We start from the raw sequence: 16,073 nt of genomic DNA, 5'->3' as shown, positions 1-16,073 counted from the left end.
GAGCCAAAGTCAGTGAATATGATGGTGTCGCCTGCACTCATTGCTCGTCATGTCAAGAACTTCAACATCAAGACTTACGCTGGTCCATTCCCTGGAAGTCACCTGAAAAGGTTTTGAACAACCGTTGTGGAAAGGTTCGTGACGAAGCCAATTGCCAATTGGGAGGCTGGTGGATGACTCGAAACCGGAGTAAAGGGCTTCATACCATCCTTGTTGTCACGGTTGGACCTCGTTCTTCGAAGAATACTGCCATTTGCGACAATAGCTCTTTGACGAGTGCATGGACTCCACGACTCTCCAGATATCCCCAGAGCTAAGGGACCCCAAGAAATCGGAGAAGTTGAGGGAGCCGAGAGAGGCCCAGACGAGCCGAAAACTTGTTGTGCAGGACCACCTTTACCTCGTCTTTCGGTAATGCATGCGTAGGGCTCCCTTGTCAGGAGTCTGGCCGTCAATGCTGAGAATTGCGCGCGCACGCACATTAAACGGGCACGGAATGTCTCGGATGGGTTTGTTGGTCGATCATTTTGATTTGAGGTTGAAAGAGAGAAGGTATTGTTGCAGATGTTTGCTCACCGGGACAATATGTTACACAGAAGACTCCTTCAATGTCACATGCGAAATCTCTGGGATGTCAATGGTGAATTGTCTGAAAGGCTGTTCCATCCCACGGTGTCTTATAGGGCTCAGAACAGATGGATAAAGTCCATACCGCGTACTCGAGTCTTTCCTGGAGCAGCAGGCCCACAGCGGAGTATTGCTCGAAGCTTGGGAGACTGGATGGTCTGGTTCGGGACGCGGATTCGTGGACAGCGGAGCGTGAAGCCCCAGCCATCGAGCTCGAAGGGTTGGGAAATGTGCCCTCGTCTCGGACCGGTCGACGTGGCTTCAAGATGGTGGACGAAGCGTCGATGGGGGGAGACGGAGAGTTCCTTCCGCAGTCCTGCAGTCATAGCGGGTTCTGCGCGGGAGCACAACGTGCAACGTCCTCGCACGAGGATTGGTCGAAGCGATGAGGCAGGAAATCATGTCCAAAGGAAGTGCCGCGAGCCCCTGGGGCGATCGGGTAAAGGGTTAATGCAGGCTTTGGGAGCAATGCGCGGTGTGGAGGACGTGCAGCCATGGCAGAAAGCGTGATGGGAGGTCTGCAAGATTGGCAGGAGATGGGTTTGGGGATGAGATAGGTACAATTTGGATGGCGGGAAGGGGACAAAGTGGGCGCATGCTGGATTCTCTGAGTGGACAGTCCTGCACGGGGAAGTCCTTGGACATTACGATGATTCAACGTCATGGTCGCACACAAAAATCGGGCAGGGGAGAAAAAAATGGAGAAGCGAGATGTTGGGCGCGAGTCTAGCAGTAGCAGGGAACGGGTAGGCAATCAATAGCCCTCTCCGCTCCAGAGCGCACCTAGAGAAGGGAGGAGAGAGCCGCCTGGAAGTTTGTTGCCGCCGCCACCACCACTACACCACTACCGACTTCGCACCTCCATCTCAGATACACAGGGCTAAAGTGACTCCGACATGATCCAAGATACCTCTCTGCTCAGATACAACTAACACAACAGAACAATACCCAACGTCTGACCGCTTCGCGCCATTGGCACCACAAGGCACCCTGCATCCGCTACACTTATCATCGAGATCAACGCCCCCTACACCCCTCCCCAACCCTTCAAACAACAACACGACGCTACTCGCCCACCGAATCACCATCTCTCTCGACACTCAGCCTCTCGCTCCTCCACGTGTCTGCTGGACGACTCCGTCCTGTCCCACCAGAGATTGACCGCCTCCTCCGGCTCTTGTACCTGCTCCAACTCTCGTTCGCAGCACGTTGGCGTCCTCAGCACTACCCGACGTTTGCTCCTCTGCTCGCTTCTCATCTCTCACCCCCTTCACGATCACTCGTAGCGAATCGTCGTTACACGCACGGCCGCTTCCCTGCCGACTCCATTGATCCACGGAGCAGTTGAGACCGCAGACTGCTCGCCCAATGTCCTCCCCATGTCAAATAGCGCTCCCGCCGGAAGACCGTCCGCCGCAGGCTCGACGGTAAATGGACACACTCTGCTCCGCCATGAACCAGGCTCTACTTCCACTGCTCCCAGTCCGAGTCCCTCGTCCAGCTCCAAGCCCATTCCCATCTCACGGGGGACAAAAGGAGCATATTCCTCTACAAATCCAAACAATGGCAGAGGTCCGCTCTACAGTCTTCACCGGGCAGCCACGTTGGGCGAGCACATTCCTCAACTATCAGAAAGAGAGAGTATCTTTGCTGAACACTATGTATCTCCTCCGAGCGAAGCTTCCACTCCCTTAGACGGGGCGAGAGCGTCTCCGTCTTCCACTACACCGCGGAAAGTGCCATTCAACATGTCGACCATGGTTACCCATCCAATCTCCCCTCCAGACACCAGCAAAACTCCGCGCACCCATTCCCCACGGAAGCTGGACTGGCTTCGACGATCCGACTCTTTGACTGAGGTAGACACTCCTCTTTCGCCGTCCCATCCTTCGACCGGCACGATACATGGGATCCGACGCATAGCCTCCGATTCGAACTCATGGACTAAGAAGTTTCATGTGACATTGGGCAAGATAGAGAACCAGGAGGGGAAAGATCAAGAGACGGGAATTGCACGACAACATCAGTATGGTGGAGCAGGCCCAGAAAGCGACATCTCGGCGGAACAAGAAAGTGGGCAACACACAATGGTTGAGAGAGGCAATTCCATGCGTACTGTCATGAAGGGCCCTCGCACAGAGCGGAGTGTCAGTCGTGGCAGGGCACATGTGGACAAAAGTATAGAAGCTACCGTGAAGAACCCCGAAGTTGGAGGCACTGCACGTAGCAGGAAGGCCAGCCATATGATGGGTATATTCGATCCACGAACTGGCTCGCAGTCTCCAGGGTTGCTGTCGGTGACCAATTAGGTCTCGTTGGTGCCAGCAGAGAACCCTCAAAGTCTTCCTCACGACCGACAAGCCCAGCTACCCAAGATACTAAATTCTCATGGAGTGTACCTTCAAGGGAATTCGTTGAACCCGCCGTCACCGCTTCTCAAGACGCCCCTCGCCCAGGGAGTATACGCAGTTCCCAGGCTACTTCTCCGCTCAGACCTGACCTCGACCCTTATTTCCGTCAACAGGACCTGGCACAGAAACCAGACGTGAACGGGAGAGTGTTGGATGACGGACAGGAAGCCCATAAAACGACTCTCCGCGATGCCGCCCCTGCCGAGACGTTCTCTGACGAGGACAGACAAGAGGATCATCACCCTTCTGAAGAGGAGCATATATCAGCAGCTGTTTACTACCCTCATCCAGGCCCGTCTCCTGAAGAAATTGAGCGCTTCACATCCCCAGGAGAGATTGTTTCACCCAATCTGAGCAGCAATCGGCAAACTCCAAGGGTGGCGGAGGATATCGTTCTCTCCACCGACACCAAAACAAATGAAGCATTGGGAGGTACAGAACACATCGACATATCAGTCGTATCTCAGAATGAGAAAAGAATGTTTCATGGCAATTATCGCCCTTTGGACGAAGTTGCAGGGGAGCGTCAAGTGCCAGCTCTGTCCCCTCTCGAAGAAGCTCCGTCGACTGCAATTGTTAGTACTTCAGAGTCGGAAATTGAATCTGGTGATGATATCAGTCGGCAAAGCCAAGCGGATGACATGTCGACGACGCCGACGCAACGAAGCACGCTATCCAGGCGGCCGACCGACATACAAGCGCCGCCGAGGACGAAGGGCAAGGTTGTTCTTGAACCTTACAAGCACCAAGTGGGAGGGCATTCGACAATCTTTCGCTTTTCTCGTCGCGCGGTCTGCAAACAGCTAAATAATCGGGAGAACGAATTTTACGAACGAATCGAGCAGAGGCATCCGGATATGCTCAAATTCCTTCCCAGGTATGTCCATCTTTCCCCGCCAATTCGCACCTTAGCTACTTCAAATAAATTGAATAGAGATGGAAATCACTAACGTGGTGGATAGATACATTGGCGTACTGAATGTAACGTTCTCCAAGATACCGAAACAACTACAGAACTCTGAGGCAAGACCCGATGACAATATAAGGGCTGAGAATCCCAGCCAAGACGAAGACCGCTCCAAGGAAGTGGATAGTACGTCGGGGATGGGCTCGAGGCCAATCGGTTCTTCGTCTGGAGACCAGCCACGCATCGTCAGCCACTCGATGCAGCAAATCGGCAGCATTCCTGAGGTTATTTTAGAACAAAACAAACACATCATCCCCTCCAATTACTTCGCTTTACCAGAGCGCCCCAAAAGTGCCGATCCTAATCACGGGCGACGGCGAAGCAAGGACTTCGATGTTCCGGGAGCCCCGGCGCAGGACGTCTTTGAAGCAGAGAAGTCTGCGAACAGACCATCAATGCCCGAACATTCCAACAGTTGGGGACATACCACTGTCAACGAGGGCTTGAAGGACAAGATTCTACGCGAAGTTTTCGGGCCCCCTCCCGTCCAATATTTCCGTCGTCACATACCCTCACACAGTACCATCCCGCGACTCAAAGGAAATCATGTGCCCCGCCGAAGGAGTAATCTCTCTACAAATTCGTTTCCTCATGCAGATACTAGGGACTCGATTCAGTCAAAAGGTCATCTGGAGACACCGATATTACATAACGAAACCACTTACATGCCTCCTATCAGTAAGATACGCTCGCAGACCAGCGACGGCCCTAGTGTGTATTCTTCATCAGCTTCGGCATTTGATGACCTCAAATACAATCTCGAACAAGTCAAAACGGCTGGCAGCGAGGTGCCGAACTCTTCTGGACCAGAGAACAGACAACATGTGAAAAGGCGCCATTCCGGCATGGGCCTGCGACGTCGACGCCAATCAGTAAATGAGAAACAGACTCCAGAGCTAGAATATTTCGAAGATGAAGCTTACACAACAGATTTCGGTCCTGACACCGGAGATGTCTTCAGCATGGACCAGGAGAAGAAACGAGATGCAACGAAGCACCGCCTAAGTCATTCAACAACTAACGGCTCGAGCAAATTTCAAGCAGGAGAGACCAAGATCTCCAGTGGCCACCCGAACACTGCCAGCAGACCCAAAGAACCAGCCACGGAGAGCTTGATACCGTCCAATCCAAAAGAGGCGCAAAAAACCTACAATGCTTCTGGCGATCGAGTAGTATTCTTCATCTTACTGGAGGACCTCACCAGTGGCATGGGTCGTCCCTGTGTCCTTGATCTTAAAATGGGGACACGGCAGTTTGGGGTCGAAGCCACCAAAAAGAAGATGGAATCTCAGCGCCGCAAGTGCAAGTCGACGACCTCTCAGCAATTAGGTGTCAGAATATGCGGCATGCAAACTTTCAATGCAAAAACTCAAAAGGTATCATACGAAGACAAATACTATGGCCGCGATTTGAAGGCTGGGCGGGAGTTTAGGGACGCGCTCACGAGGTTTCTGTATGATGGTCTTAGCTATGACAGTGTTGCACGGCACATCCCCACCATTTTGCACAAACTCTCCAAGCTTGAGAGCATGGTTCGAAGATTGCCTGGATACCGATTCTACGCGAGTTCCCTCCTCATGCTATATGATGCCGAGCCCTACAAGTCTCGGGAAGCTGAAGAGGCGGCAAGGAACGGTATTGATATCGCCGAGCAAAAGAAAAAGGAGGGCAAAAAGTGGCCTCCACCAATTGACATCAAGATTGTGGATTTTGCCAACTGCATCACGGGCGAGGATGAACTGCCTCCCAACGCTCAAGCGCCGCCTGCCCACCCCAAAGACATCGATCGCGGCTACTTGCGCGGGCTAAGGACCTTGAAAGCCTACTTCGAACGGATCCTCGCCGACATCAAAAACAACGAAAAGAAAGAGATCAGCGGCAGAGAGGAGTTAACAACGGACGACGAAGGCAGCAGCCATGTTTCAAATGGGGGACATGATGCCCCCGAGGACGAAGGTGAAGTCAGTGTCTAAATGACGAACTGATTCCCACCAGGACTAGATTAAACACGGGGCAATCCCGGACTTGTCAAAACCCTTCAGCTTTAGCGAGGAGTGTGGAGTTATGTAACGTTTTGTTCAGGACCAACGTGCTTGTGTACATACCCAGGGCGGGCGATTTTGGCCCTCTCGGCCAAGTACTTGTTATCGGTCAAGCAGGAGGAGGAACATGGAGCTTGGAGTAAACCTGGAAATGTCTCTTTTTCATTGGACGGAGTTGGACTGACGCCGTGGTCCTTCTCATACCATGTTACGAATAATGCAGTGCACCGGTCACTCCAGGCTATAGACGCGTCCGAAGATTAGGACCAATGCATGAATGGATGAACATGGCATATACGTCAAAGACCACTCGTCGCCAAAGATTGACATCCTCCGGCGCGGCCGGAGAACAAAGATACATATGTGTTCGGTGCGTTGCCTGCTCGAAACTCCCAACAACTGAGCTGGGAGCTTTTCTGTCTGGTATCTTTGCCCTCTCCAGATGTCCTCGAAGACGGTTCTCGTGTTTTCTGAGAGGTTAAAACCATGGCATGTTTGGGGTGAGGACCTGTGGGAGCACTTTTCCTTGGATCAGCCAATCCCATCTTCACACCAGCCAGCCTTGTCCCTTAGCGGTGTTCCCGATCATCCTGACCTTTCGGTAAGACAGACAGATTGTCGAGGACCTTCTGAAGAAATTCAAGAAAAGGCCACATATAAGACAGAAACAGTTGTCTTCACTCACCGTTCCCACATCATTCCCTGCTTATCATCGACGCCCTCCTTGAATACATCACAACATCACCTGACACCACAGAAGCTTTTCACAGGTGTCTTTCTCAGAGATCACAATGGCCTCAACGTCTTCCGCCACCACAACCTCATCACAAGATATATCCACCACTGCTACCACAGCCCGAATCCTCGTCAACCTCGAGAAGATGGGCGCCTCCCTGCGCAGATCCGGCAGGAGGCTCTCCTCGCGGCTCCGAGAGCATTGGGCGGACGCGCCGAAGAGCCCCAAAGCAGATGTGTGGCGAGGGACGTCGTATTTACCTTATGGGATGGAGACGGCCGCAGAAGCAGAGGAATCAGTCGAGATGGCGTGCTTCGCATGGTGGAGTCTACCCACGGCGCAAAAGAATCAGCCGCTGTTCCAACGGACGCAAGAGGTCTTCGACAGTACCAGCGACATTTTGAGCGGTGAACGTCTTTGACAATGCTGGTAGCGGTTTCCGGTAAACAAAGTATTGTGCCTGGGCCACCGCCTTTCGTGTCGTCGAGCCGCAAAGCTGCAAGAGAGAGACATGAGCTCCAGGTCTGTACCAGCTCCACCACTGTCCCGTACCGACCGACCCAATCGTGACAGAGTCATTGCCTACAGGTCCCCACAAAGACCGTTCTGGCTATTTCCATCTCTTTATCTCAGAAAAGTTTCCGCAGAGCTCGCATTGGCACCTTGGTCTGCGGAGCGAAGGGACTCAAGCAGGAGGAGCGTCAGGTGTGGTCTATGTTTGATATTCTCCAAGACAGGGGAGTGTAGCCGTCGAGGAAGGGGAACGTGCATTCGTGGTCTCTGTACTGTACATGTCTGCATATGTATGTTTGTAGACTGACAATTGATTGTGGTCAGCCCACTTCGGTCCATCTTGTCCCGCGATCGGGAAATTTACCCCTGGCACGTGACACGGACTTTGTGCTTCCCTGTGGCAATATTTTTCTAGTCGCTCCTAGCATTTCACCGCCTTAGAGCAGATCATTGAGAAACCCATTTTTCCCACCCCGCCGTTTCTCCCACTCTCGCCTCCCTCAGGCTGTCACTGTCACTCTCGACTCTGTACTCTAATATCTCCTACACTGCCAATATGTCTTCGGTCACAATCACCCGCGACAATGTCACGACCCTCTTCCCCGACGTCCACACGAGGTTGATCGGCGCCGACATGGCTCCCAACGCCACACCCAACGGTTCGTCAGAGACCAACTCGGACGACACGCTCGCCGGCTACGACGAGGAACAGATCCGTCTCATGGACGAGGTCTGCATCGTCCTGGATAACAACGACATGCCCATCGGCTCTGCCTCCAAGAAGGCGTGCCATCTGATGTCCAACATCAACCAGGGACTCCTCCATCGCGCCTTCTCGGTGTTTCTATTCGACCCGACGACGAAAAAGCTGCTCCTGCAGCAAAGAGCGAGTGAAAAGATTACGTTCCCGGACATGTGGACGAACACCTGCTGCTCACACCCACTGGCGCACCCTTCGGAGACCGGGAACGGCGAGCTGGCCAGCAACGTCGAGGGCGCCAAACGCGCCGCTCAGCGCAAGCTCAATCACGAACTCGGCATCCAGTCGTCGCAGGTGCCCCTCACGGACTTCTCCTTCCTGTCGCGCATCCACTACCTGGCACCTTCGGACGGCAAATGGGGCGAGCACGAGATCGACTACATCCTCTTCATCGAGGCTGACGTCACGCTCGACATCAACAAGAACGAGGTGCGAGATACGCGGTGGGTCAGTCAGGAGGAGCTGAGACAGATGTTCAAGGACGTCGAGACGCAGACCGGCGAGGATAAGGCTCTGAAATACACACCCTGGTTCCGGCTGATCTGCGAGGGGATGCTGTTTCAGTGGTGGGACAAGCTTGTGCAGGGCAAGTTGGCCGACGTGGTGGACGAGACGCAAATTCGGAGGATGTAAAGTGATGTGGCCCAAGGAGGTCGTCCCGCGCGGGACTCAGGCTCTTTCCTCGGGGATTGATCGCACGGGAGTTTCGCAATGCGATGCCATACAGGATCACAGAGAATGGTACCAACTCGCTGTCTGGCGTTCTCGGCGTGGGAAAACAGAGCGGAAAGAAAGGGAATAGTGTATAAGTACGCATATTGAGATCGATACCCTGAAACACGTAGTTTGATTCCTCCAGATCACTCGTATTGGCACAAGCCCACGCACGTGAGAGTCAACACCGAGTCTGAATCTTCATTAAATGTTCATTGCATCTATCGTACCTGTACGGCAAGATCATCTTATCATCTGGAGGGAACAAACAGGCAGAGAGAGAGAGAGAGAGAGATGTCTGGGGATATATAATATATGTCGTCAAAAGATCACTTTTTGGTTAGTTCTGTCGCCCGTCCAAATCACAGACCGCCTTCGAGGTTCCTCGCCCGCGCCTCGTCCACGCTCCTCTGCCAGTCGGTCCTGGCCAGATACACGAATTCAATCAGCGCCACCAGGCCCAGTGCGAGAGCTACACCGGTCCAGAGGCCCCAGAGGCCCCAGCCGGCCCCGAACGCAGTGCCGAAGCTGATCGGCATCGCGAAGACGTAGTAGCAGAACAGCTGCACGTAGCCGCCGAATTCTTGCCGGCCGAGGCCGCGGAGGATGCCGTTGCAGTTGGCGGCCAGAGCGTCGAAGAGCTGGAAGGCCGCGCACAGGGGTAGGATGTCGCTGACGATGCGGACCACTTCGGGGTCGGAGGTGAAGAGGTGGGGGATGTAGTCCTTCAGGGCGGAGAGGAGGGTCACGTTGAGAATGCCGACGATGATGGCGGCGGAAAAGGTCACCCGCGTCGACACTTTTGCGGCGTCGGCCAAGGTGGCACCAATGAGGTTGGCGACGCGCGTGGAGCCCGCGATAGAGAGCGGGAAGGGAATCTGGAAGGTAAGGGAGGTGAGGGTCGCGAGGACAGATTGTGCGGCGAGGACCGTGGTGCCAAAATACGAGGCCGCAAAGGTCAAAATTTCAAAGGCAAGCACTTCGGCTTCAATCATCACCACCCCCGGCAAGGCCAGCTTGACCATGGGCCCCCAGTTATGGAAAGCCTTTTTCGTAAATCCATTCCAGCACGACATGCCGGTCTTGGAGAAGAAACGGACGTAGATAAACAGACCTATCGGGAGCAGGTTATCCGTGATGGCAACAGCAATCGGGGCGCCCACGAATCCCATCTTTAATTTCCATACGAACAGCCAGTTCATGAACGCGTTGAAAGGGGCGCAGAAGAGGAGGACATAGAGGGAAGCTGAGAAGAGTCCCTGTGCCTGGACGAAGCGTTTCCCGGACTCAAAGGCTGCATAGCCAGGGGCACCGAGCAGAACGACCTTCAGATACAGCCCTGCCAGCTTGGCCACCTCAGGCTCAGGGACCAGAGCAAGGAGGATATTTTCTGCGAGCAGCCAGATAACGGCGATAGGGACGGTGATGGTCCATAAAAAGTAGATCATGCGCTGCATTTGCAGGCCGACAAGTTTCTTGCGGCCGGATCCGTAGGCTTGTGCGCAGAGGGTGTCAAGAGACGTGGCTAAGCCTTGGTAGATGGCATAGCCGGTAATGTTGGCAGACATGGAAGCCAGGCTCACGGCCCCTAGCTCCACTGTGCCAATATGCCCGACGGTGAAAATGCTCGCGACGGTAAGCGAATATTGAAGAACAAAGGTCACCATCAAGGGCGCGGAGTAGCGAGCAAGGACTTTGGCTTCACGCTGCCAGGTGGTGTGAATCATGCCTGCTGCCACAGCTTCCTCCCACTTCTGATTGATGGTCTGGGCGTCATCTTGACCACCATAGGGCAGGTTTGGGTCGCCTAGCAGCGGCGAGACTTCGGTTGCAAGGCCCACGTTGATCTCGACCGCCGGAACAGCCTCTTCATCTCGAGAGACTTTGCGGTCACCGCCAGGTATGTGGAAAATGCTTCTCTTGCGACCGCCTTGGTCGGCCGAGGCTTGAGGATGTTTGGGTGGGATTATGTTGTTGTCTCTCAACAGAGACCGCTCTTCCTCCATTGCCCGTTGTCTCTCTTCCCGGGAAAGGCGCTCATGTTCTGGTGCGATCCGCGGAAGGAGAGTAGCTCTGTTTCCCGCTCCAGCAAAGCTTGGTCTGCGGTATGATCCGACAAATGAGTATCCTCCCGTTCCCGGGGCAGAGGTGGACGGACGCAGGGTAGAGCTTTCTGACTCGGACTCTGTGCCTGCGGAATCTTCGTCTGTGTCGTCCTCTATATCCCGGGCAAGTGAGGCCTGGGCGATGGGAGACGGATCTGGGAGGGAATGGGCGAAGACTCGATTCGTGACGCTGGAGACGCGCTCAAGAGTGCTGGAATACTTGGGAGGCGTCGCCATGTTGGGCAGGCCTCTTGACGAGAGAGAAATACTCGCTGGTTGTGACTCGGACGGTGCACAGGTTACTCCACTATCTCGTGAGACAGAACGGGTGGCATGTTCAGATGGATGAGGACCTTGGGATCACTATATATCAACAAAAACAAGCTGCAGAACGACGATGGCACCACGAATCATGCTCATTTCCGCGTTGGATCAAGGTTGAGAAGATACGGTTGAAATGGCGGCGAGGTTTTGGCTTCTGGACAGATAAAGCTCCAAGGGCCTAACTAATAGCTAGCTTCTCCGCACCTGTGCGTATCGGCTGCACTGACCAAATCAGGTACCAGCACTCGCCTGCGCTTAGCCGCTTCCAGGTGCCCGGGAGCTGCTTTTCTCCGTTTTCTCAGGCGTCATTGGTGCCCCGCGGTGCCTATCGTTGGAGGAGGGCAGGGGCCGGGGCTTGCTGACTAGGTATCCTCGCCCGGCTCTGGCTGCCATGTCGAGCACGATTGCCCTTACCATGGCTGGCGTCGATCGATGGCGAAAAGTAGGAAAATATTTTGGCGGATAGGGATGAGCGTATACTGTATATCCAGGTGCTCAAGTACCGAGTACCTATGTAGGTACTGGATGTATCCCGATGGATGGTGCCAAGTGCCCCGTAGGCCTGAGAACCCCCAAAACCAGCCGTTCGGGGCTTGAAGTTCAACTAATCAATACCTAGAAGGAGCCCCAATGCTGCCTCCCCCCCCGGATCGGTTGCGTCATTTTAGAGCCTCGCGAATCATCCCATCCAGAGCTCTGCGATTCCAACCACCATCTCCTTGTACCGAGTATTCAAATCAGAATATCCATCCATACATGTGTGTCTCCAACTTGTACATTCGTGTTCCCTCGTCAATATACAATGGATACCACCGACCCCGACACCAGCCCTCCTGGCGTCGTGGAGGATGCCTGGCATATTCTCTACAATCCCTTCCGTGCCACCATCAATGTTGACGAGTAAGTGTCATCTCGCTCACGAGGACGGCGAGGACATCCAAGGGCCTAATGGACGTATTACACAGGAACCATCCCGGAAACCCCATCAAAATGTTTCTCCTGCAGCCTCTCTATGCGCCTCTTCTATTCTCTAATGTTTCCTCTGATGCCCGCGACCACTGTGCCAACGAACGAACATTTTTATCCTGGCTCCGATTGTCCGTCTACATGGCGGTGGTCGCTGTCGCCATCTGCATCAACTTTCATCTGAAGAGCCAGCCCACTTCCCTGGAAGAGCGGCTGTCCCACCCGCTCGGTATCATTTTCTGGGTCCTTTCTCTGGCATGTCTGGCGAGTGGATTGGGCATCTACATGCGGACAGTGACGAAATACGCGAGACGACGGGCGTTGGTTCAGACAGGAGTCAAGACCCAAATCATCTTTGGGGTAGTCTCGACTGCTATTATTGCCGCTTGTGCCTTGTTCTTGGGGGCGGAAGCGCAGGCTTCAAGACAAAGGCGGGCTGCAGCCGCGGCGAATGTATTGTACCGTACCTAGCCCGAGAGAGGGATGGATATTCACTGTAACGCGCTCACTACTGGAAGCTTGATGATGAGACTTTCTCGGCGTTGATTGGAGTCTGTAGACGCGTCGGCCGTGGTCGAGCGTGCCTCGAGTGTTGATTCGCTATGTAAGGGCTGCTGTCAACCCTACTTTACCTAAACACCAAAACTTCATCCTTTGACCACATCCGCAGCCTCAGACCGACGCTCACCCACGCTGCATGAGTCGATTCAAGGCTTCATCCGCAGGCTTTCGAAGCTAACTTCCATCATTCCCTTCAACCCGTCCTTCGCTCGCTGTCGCTGCCGCCATGGATCCTACCGCTCCCACTGAATACCCCGCCGATTCGGCCTACAGCCCTCACATCGTCAATGACCAAGACCAGCCGCAAGAAGACACTGCCGCCATTCAGAGCGGCCATCAATCTCAGGCTTCCACTGTGACCGCAACTCCTCCAATGGACAATGATTCCAATCAGAGATACAACTCTCCCAGCCTCTACCAACAGCCGACGTCAAGACCTGGTTCTGGAATGGGCGGACATCAACAAACACAATATCAAGAGAACAGACAGCCACAACCGTCCAGCAAATCCAGTGTCGTCATCAAAGTTGGCATGGTGGGCGATGCTCAGATAGGGAAGACAAGTTTGATGGTCAAATATGTCGAGGGCAGTTGGGACGAGGACTACATACAGACATTGGGTGCGCTTCCTCCTCCTCTCTGGTGATTTAGCTGCCCGTTCGTCAGCTAACGTCTCTGCAGGCGTCAACTTCATGGAAAAGACCATCTCAATACGCAATACAGAAATCACCTTCTCGATTTGGGACCTCGGTGGCCAACGGGAGTTTGTCAACATGCTCCCCCTGGTCTGCAACGACGCCGTGGCCATCCTCTTCATGTTCGACCTGACGCGGAAGTCAACGCTCAACAGCATAAAAGAGTGGTACAGACAGGGTCGAGGATTTAACAAGACTGCCATCCCTTTCTTGATCGGTACAAAGTACGACCATTTTGTTAATTTCCCACGGGAGGATCAAGAGGAGATCAGCAACCAGGTAAGATGCACGCCGACATGGACACAATCATCATCTCGGAGACACTGACAATCCATGTGTTGCATAGGCCCGAAGATTTGCAAAGGCCATGCGGGCGAGTCTTATCTTCAGCAGCACGAGCCACAGCATCAATGTCCAAAAGATCTTCAAGATTGTGCTCTCCAAAGCCTTCGACCTGAAATGCACGATTCCGGAGATTGAGAACGTCGGCGAACCACTGCTGCTGTACCAGTCGGTCAATTGATGTGGCAATCCCTCCCCTTAATACTTCGCTCCCAGCACCAAAGAAGGCTCATTGCCGCAGCGGCTAGACCTTTGCTCTCTTTACATGTACTAAACGAGTTCGATACGGACGAACGATTCTCGGCCGTGCAATGCTCTTGGGATCTATTGATGGGGAGAGTCGGACACGACCACAAAAACCAAACCAGACGCCACACCTACCCTCGGACTGTCTGGGGCGGATGTCAGCACCTCATCGGATTGCCATCTTCATGAGGCCGGCCCCGCTCTAAACCTGTATTCTGTCTGTTTACGCTCGCTTGTGTCGGGCATAGTGTCGAAATCTCTGCTTAAATTCCAGCAGTGGCGTTGATGGACGTAGCTGTCATGTTCATGTTTTGCAACCACAGCTCTTTTCGGGATGGTCTCTGGCTGCATTTCTCTGCGGTGGGAGAACCCAAGCAGAGCGGAACGAAGGCAGATCTTCGTGGTCGATAGAACTCATCTGGGGAAAGAGTTGCATGAAGGACCATGATCGACGGAGCGACGAGTATTTGTTTCTTCGAGCGATGAGGATGTTCAAAGAGGTATTAGTTTAGTGCAGAGAGACCACGCTCGCGTGGTCCCCAAAACAGTTCAAAGACCCCAGAATGAATCTGAATGAATCAAACTTTGCGGTGGAAATACAGAATGCCACGCTCTATCTCAAAGGACTCGACTTGACTCGTTCCCATCATTTTGGCCGCAAAGGGGTTTCATCCAAACACATTCGGAGTGCTCACTGTCTGCCACATGTCCACACATCTTGGTGTGCAAGTGACTGAAGCTTTTCACTCATGCCACCTGCAAGCACGTAATATTGGCAAGGGATCGCCTTTTGGAGGGCGAACGAAGCCACCGAAATCTTTAGAATCTCTCATTCCAACCCGCCACCGGGCGAGGCGATAACAACGACTTAGAACTCAAATGTTTCTCCGACAAGCCGCTCACTGAGCTCCCAGACTCGGTCGATGTATTGCTCGTGGCCCTCGTGAACACCCACTTTCGACACCTGGCAGTCGTCCAGGTAGGCGCCGGAGTCGGCCGCGAGAGCCGGGTCCAGGGCAGCACGGAGCTGCGTGGCGCAGCCCTGCTGCAGGGTCTTGGGCTCGGGCATCTTGAACGCCGGGTTATACCTCTTCGCGGCTTCGATCGCTTTGCTGCGTATATCGCCGGCCAAGTAGGCCTGGAGATTTGTCCGGATGCTGCCCGGGTTCAGGCTGAAGACGGCAAGGCCTGGGTATTTCTGCTGGAGCACCCTCGCGAGCCGCTTCCCGTAGAGGACACTGCATGCCTTGGAGAAGGTGTATGCTTGCATCGGATCGTATGCCCGGCCCTGGTCGTAGGTCACATCGCCCAGGGGCTGGAAGGCGTACTCGGCCACGCGTTCGGACGCTGAGCTGCTGACGATGACGATACGCGAACGCACCAGATCGTTCTTCAGGAGGAGGTTGTTGAAGAGAAAGTGGCCCAGGTGGTTTGTTCCGAACTGCGTCTCGACGCCGTCTTCCGTCAGACCGTACGGACACGCCATGATGGCGGCATTGAGGATCACGCCGTGGATCTTGTCGTCCCCTGCGAGGAGCGCCTTGACGTGCTCGACCGCCTGCCGCACGGACTTGTGGCTCCCGAGGTCGAGCGGGACGAAGCTGGTTTTCACGCTCGCGTCAATCTCCCGAACCTGGTCGAGCAGAGGCTGGATCTTCTGGCTCGAGCGACCCGCAAGAATCAGATGTTTGGGCTTCGCCCGCGCGAGGCAGAGTGCCGATTCGGCGCCGATTCCTCCTGGAGTTGGACCGGTGATCAGGACTAGAAATCTATCTGTAAACAGCTATTCATTTTTCTCGTGTCTAAAAATCTGGACGTACAGGTCTTGCCCTTGACTTGGTTTTTGAAGGTGTTGACGATTTCGTCGCCGGTTGTCTCAAATCCGAACGCCATTGCGATCAGCTGGAAGAAGAGTACTCCGTCGATGTTGGAGACCGTGAAATCGTATGGAAGTCGTTGCTGGTGAACCGAATCCTGACTCTGGTGGTTTAACATTCAAGAATACTGCGTCTCTTTATACTACACGTCTCTCTCTCACACACACGGTACCACGACCGCCCACGA

General features: G+C 54.0%; 7 protein-coding genes across 7 annotated transcripts; 5 read left to right on the top strand and 2 right to left on the bottom strand.

Annotated features, from left to right (window-relative positions):
• Positions 1-2,006: 2,006 nt before the first annotated feature.
• Positions 2,007-5,978, top strand: AYL99_00882 (hypothetical protein; the record flags this gene model as incomplete). The annotated part of the gene is made up of 3 exons (XM_018832398.1): positions 2,007-2,877; positions 2,937-3,915; positions 4,001-5,978. 3 exons carry the CDS (start codon positions 2,007-2,009, stop codon positions 5,976-5,978), a joined length of 3,828 nt encoding a protein of 1,275 aa, XP_018698277.1.
• Positions 5,979-6,838: 860 nt separating this feature from the next.
• AYL99_00881 (hypothetical protein) lies at positions 6,839-7,204 on the top strand (the record flags this gene model as incomplete). The annotated part of the gene is made up of 1 exon (XM_018832397.1): positions 6,839-7,204. One exon carries the CDS (start codon positions 6,839-6,841, stop codon positions 7,202-7,204), a length of 366 nt encoding a protein of 121 aa, XP_018698276.1.
• Positions 7,205-7,852: 648 nt separating this feature from the next.
• On the top strand, positions 7,853-8,689 carry AYL99_00880 (isopentenyl-diphosphate delta-isomerase; the record flags this gene model as incomplete). Its single annotated transcript, XM_018832396.1, has 1 exon — positions 7,853-8,689. One exon carries the CDS (start codon positions 7,853-7,855, stop codon positions 8,687-8,689), a length of 837 nt encoding a protein of 278 aa, XP_018698275.1.
• A 443-nt stretch (positions 8,690-9,132) lies between these two features.
• Positions 9,133-11,112, bottom strand: AYL99_00879 (hypothetical protein; the record flags this gene model as incomplete). Its single annotated transcript, XM_018832395.1, has 1 exon — positions 9,133-11,112. One exon carries the CDS (start codon positions 11,110-11,112, stop codon positions 9,133-9,135), a length of 1,980 nt encoding a protein of 659 aa, XP_018698274.1.
• Positions 11,113-12,001: 889 nt separating this feature from the next.
• On the top strand, positions 12,002-12,636 carry AYL99_00878 (hypothetical protein; the record flags this gene model as incomplete). Its single annotated transcript, XM_018832394.1, has 2 exons — positions 12,002-12,099; positions 12,165-12,636. The coding sequence occupies 2 exons, from the start codon at positions 12,002-12,004 to the stop codon at positions 12,634-12,636; spliced, it is 570 nt and encodes a 189-aa protein (XP_018698273.1).
• Positions 12,637-12,952: 316 nt separating this feature from the next.
• Positions 12,953-13,944, top strand: AYL99_00877 (septum-promoting GTP-binding protein 1; the record flags this gene model as incomplete). The annotated part of the gene is made up of 3 exons (XM_018832393.1): positions 12,953-13,346; positions 13,408-13,700; positions 13,768-13,944. 3 exons carry the CDS (start codon positions 12,953-12,955, stop codon positions 13,942-13,944), a joined length of 864 nt encoding a protein of 287 aa, XP_018698272.1.
• Positions 13,945-14,877: 933 nt separating this feature from the next.
• Positions 14,878-15,902, bottom strand: AYL99_00876 (hypothetical protein; the record flags this gene model as incomplete). Its single annotated transcript, XM_018832392.1, has 2 exons — positions 14,878-15,770; positions 15,830-15,902. 2 exons carry the CDS (start codon positions 15,900-15,902, stop codon positions 14,878-14,880), a joined length of 966 nt encoding a protein of 321 aa, XP_018698271.1.
• Between the last annotated feature and the right edge of the window lie 171 nt (positions 15,903-16,073).

The sequence above is a fragment of the Fonsecaea erecta genome, assembly GCF_001651985.1.
Source record: "Fonsecaea erecta strain CBS 125763 chromosome Unknown Scaff1, whole genome shotgun sequence".
NCBI classification, from domain to species: domain Eukaryota; kingdom Fungi; phylum Ascomycota; class Eurotiomycetes; order Chaetothyriales; family Herpotrichiellaceae; genus Fonsecaea; species Fonsecaea erecta.
The sequence above is the reverse complement of the archived record's forward strand: the minus strand, read 5'-3'. Positions and strand labels throughout refer to the sequence as shown.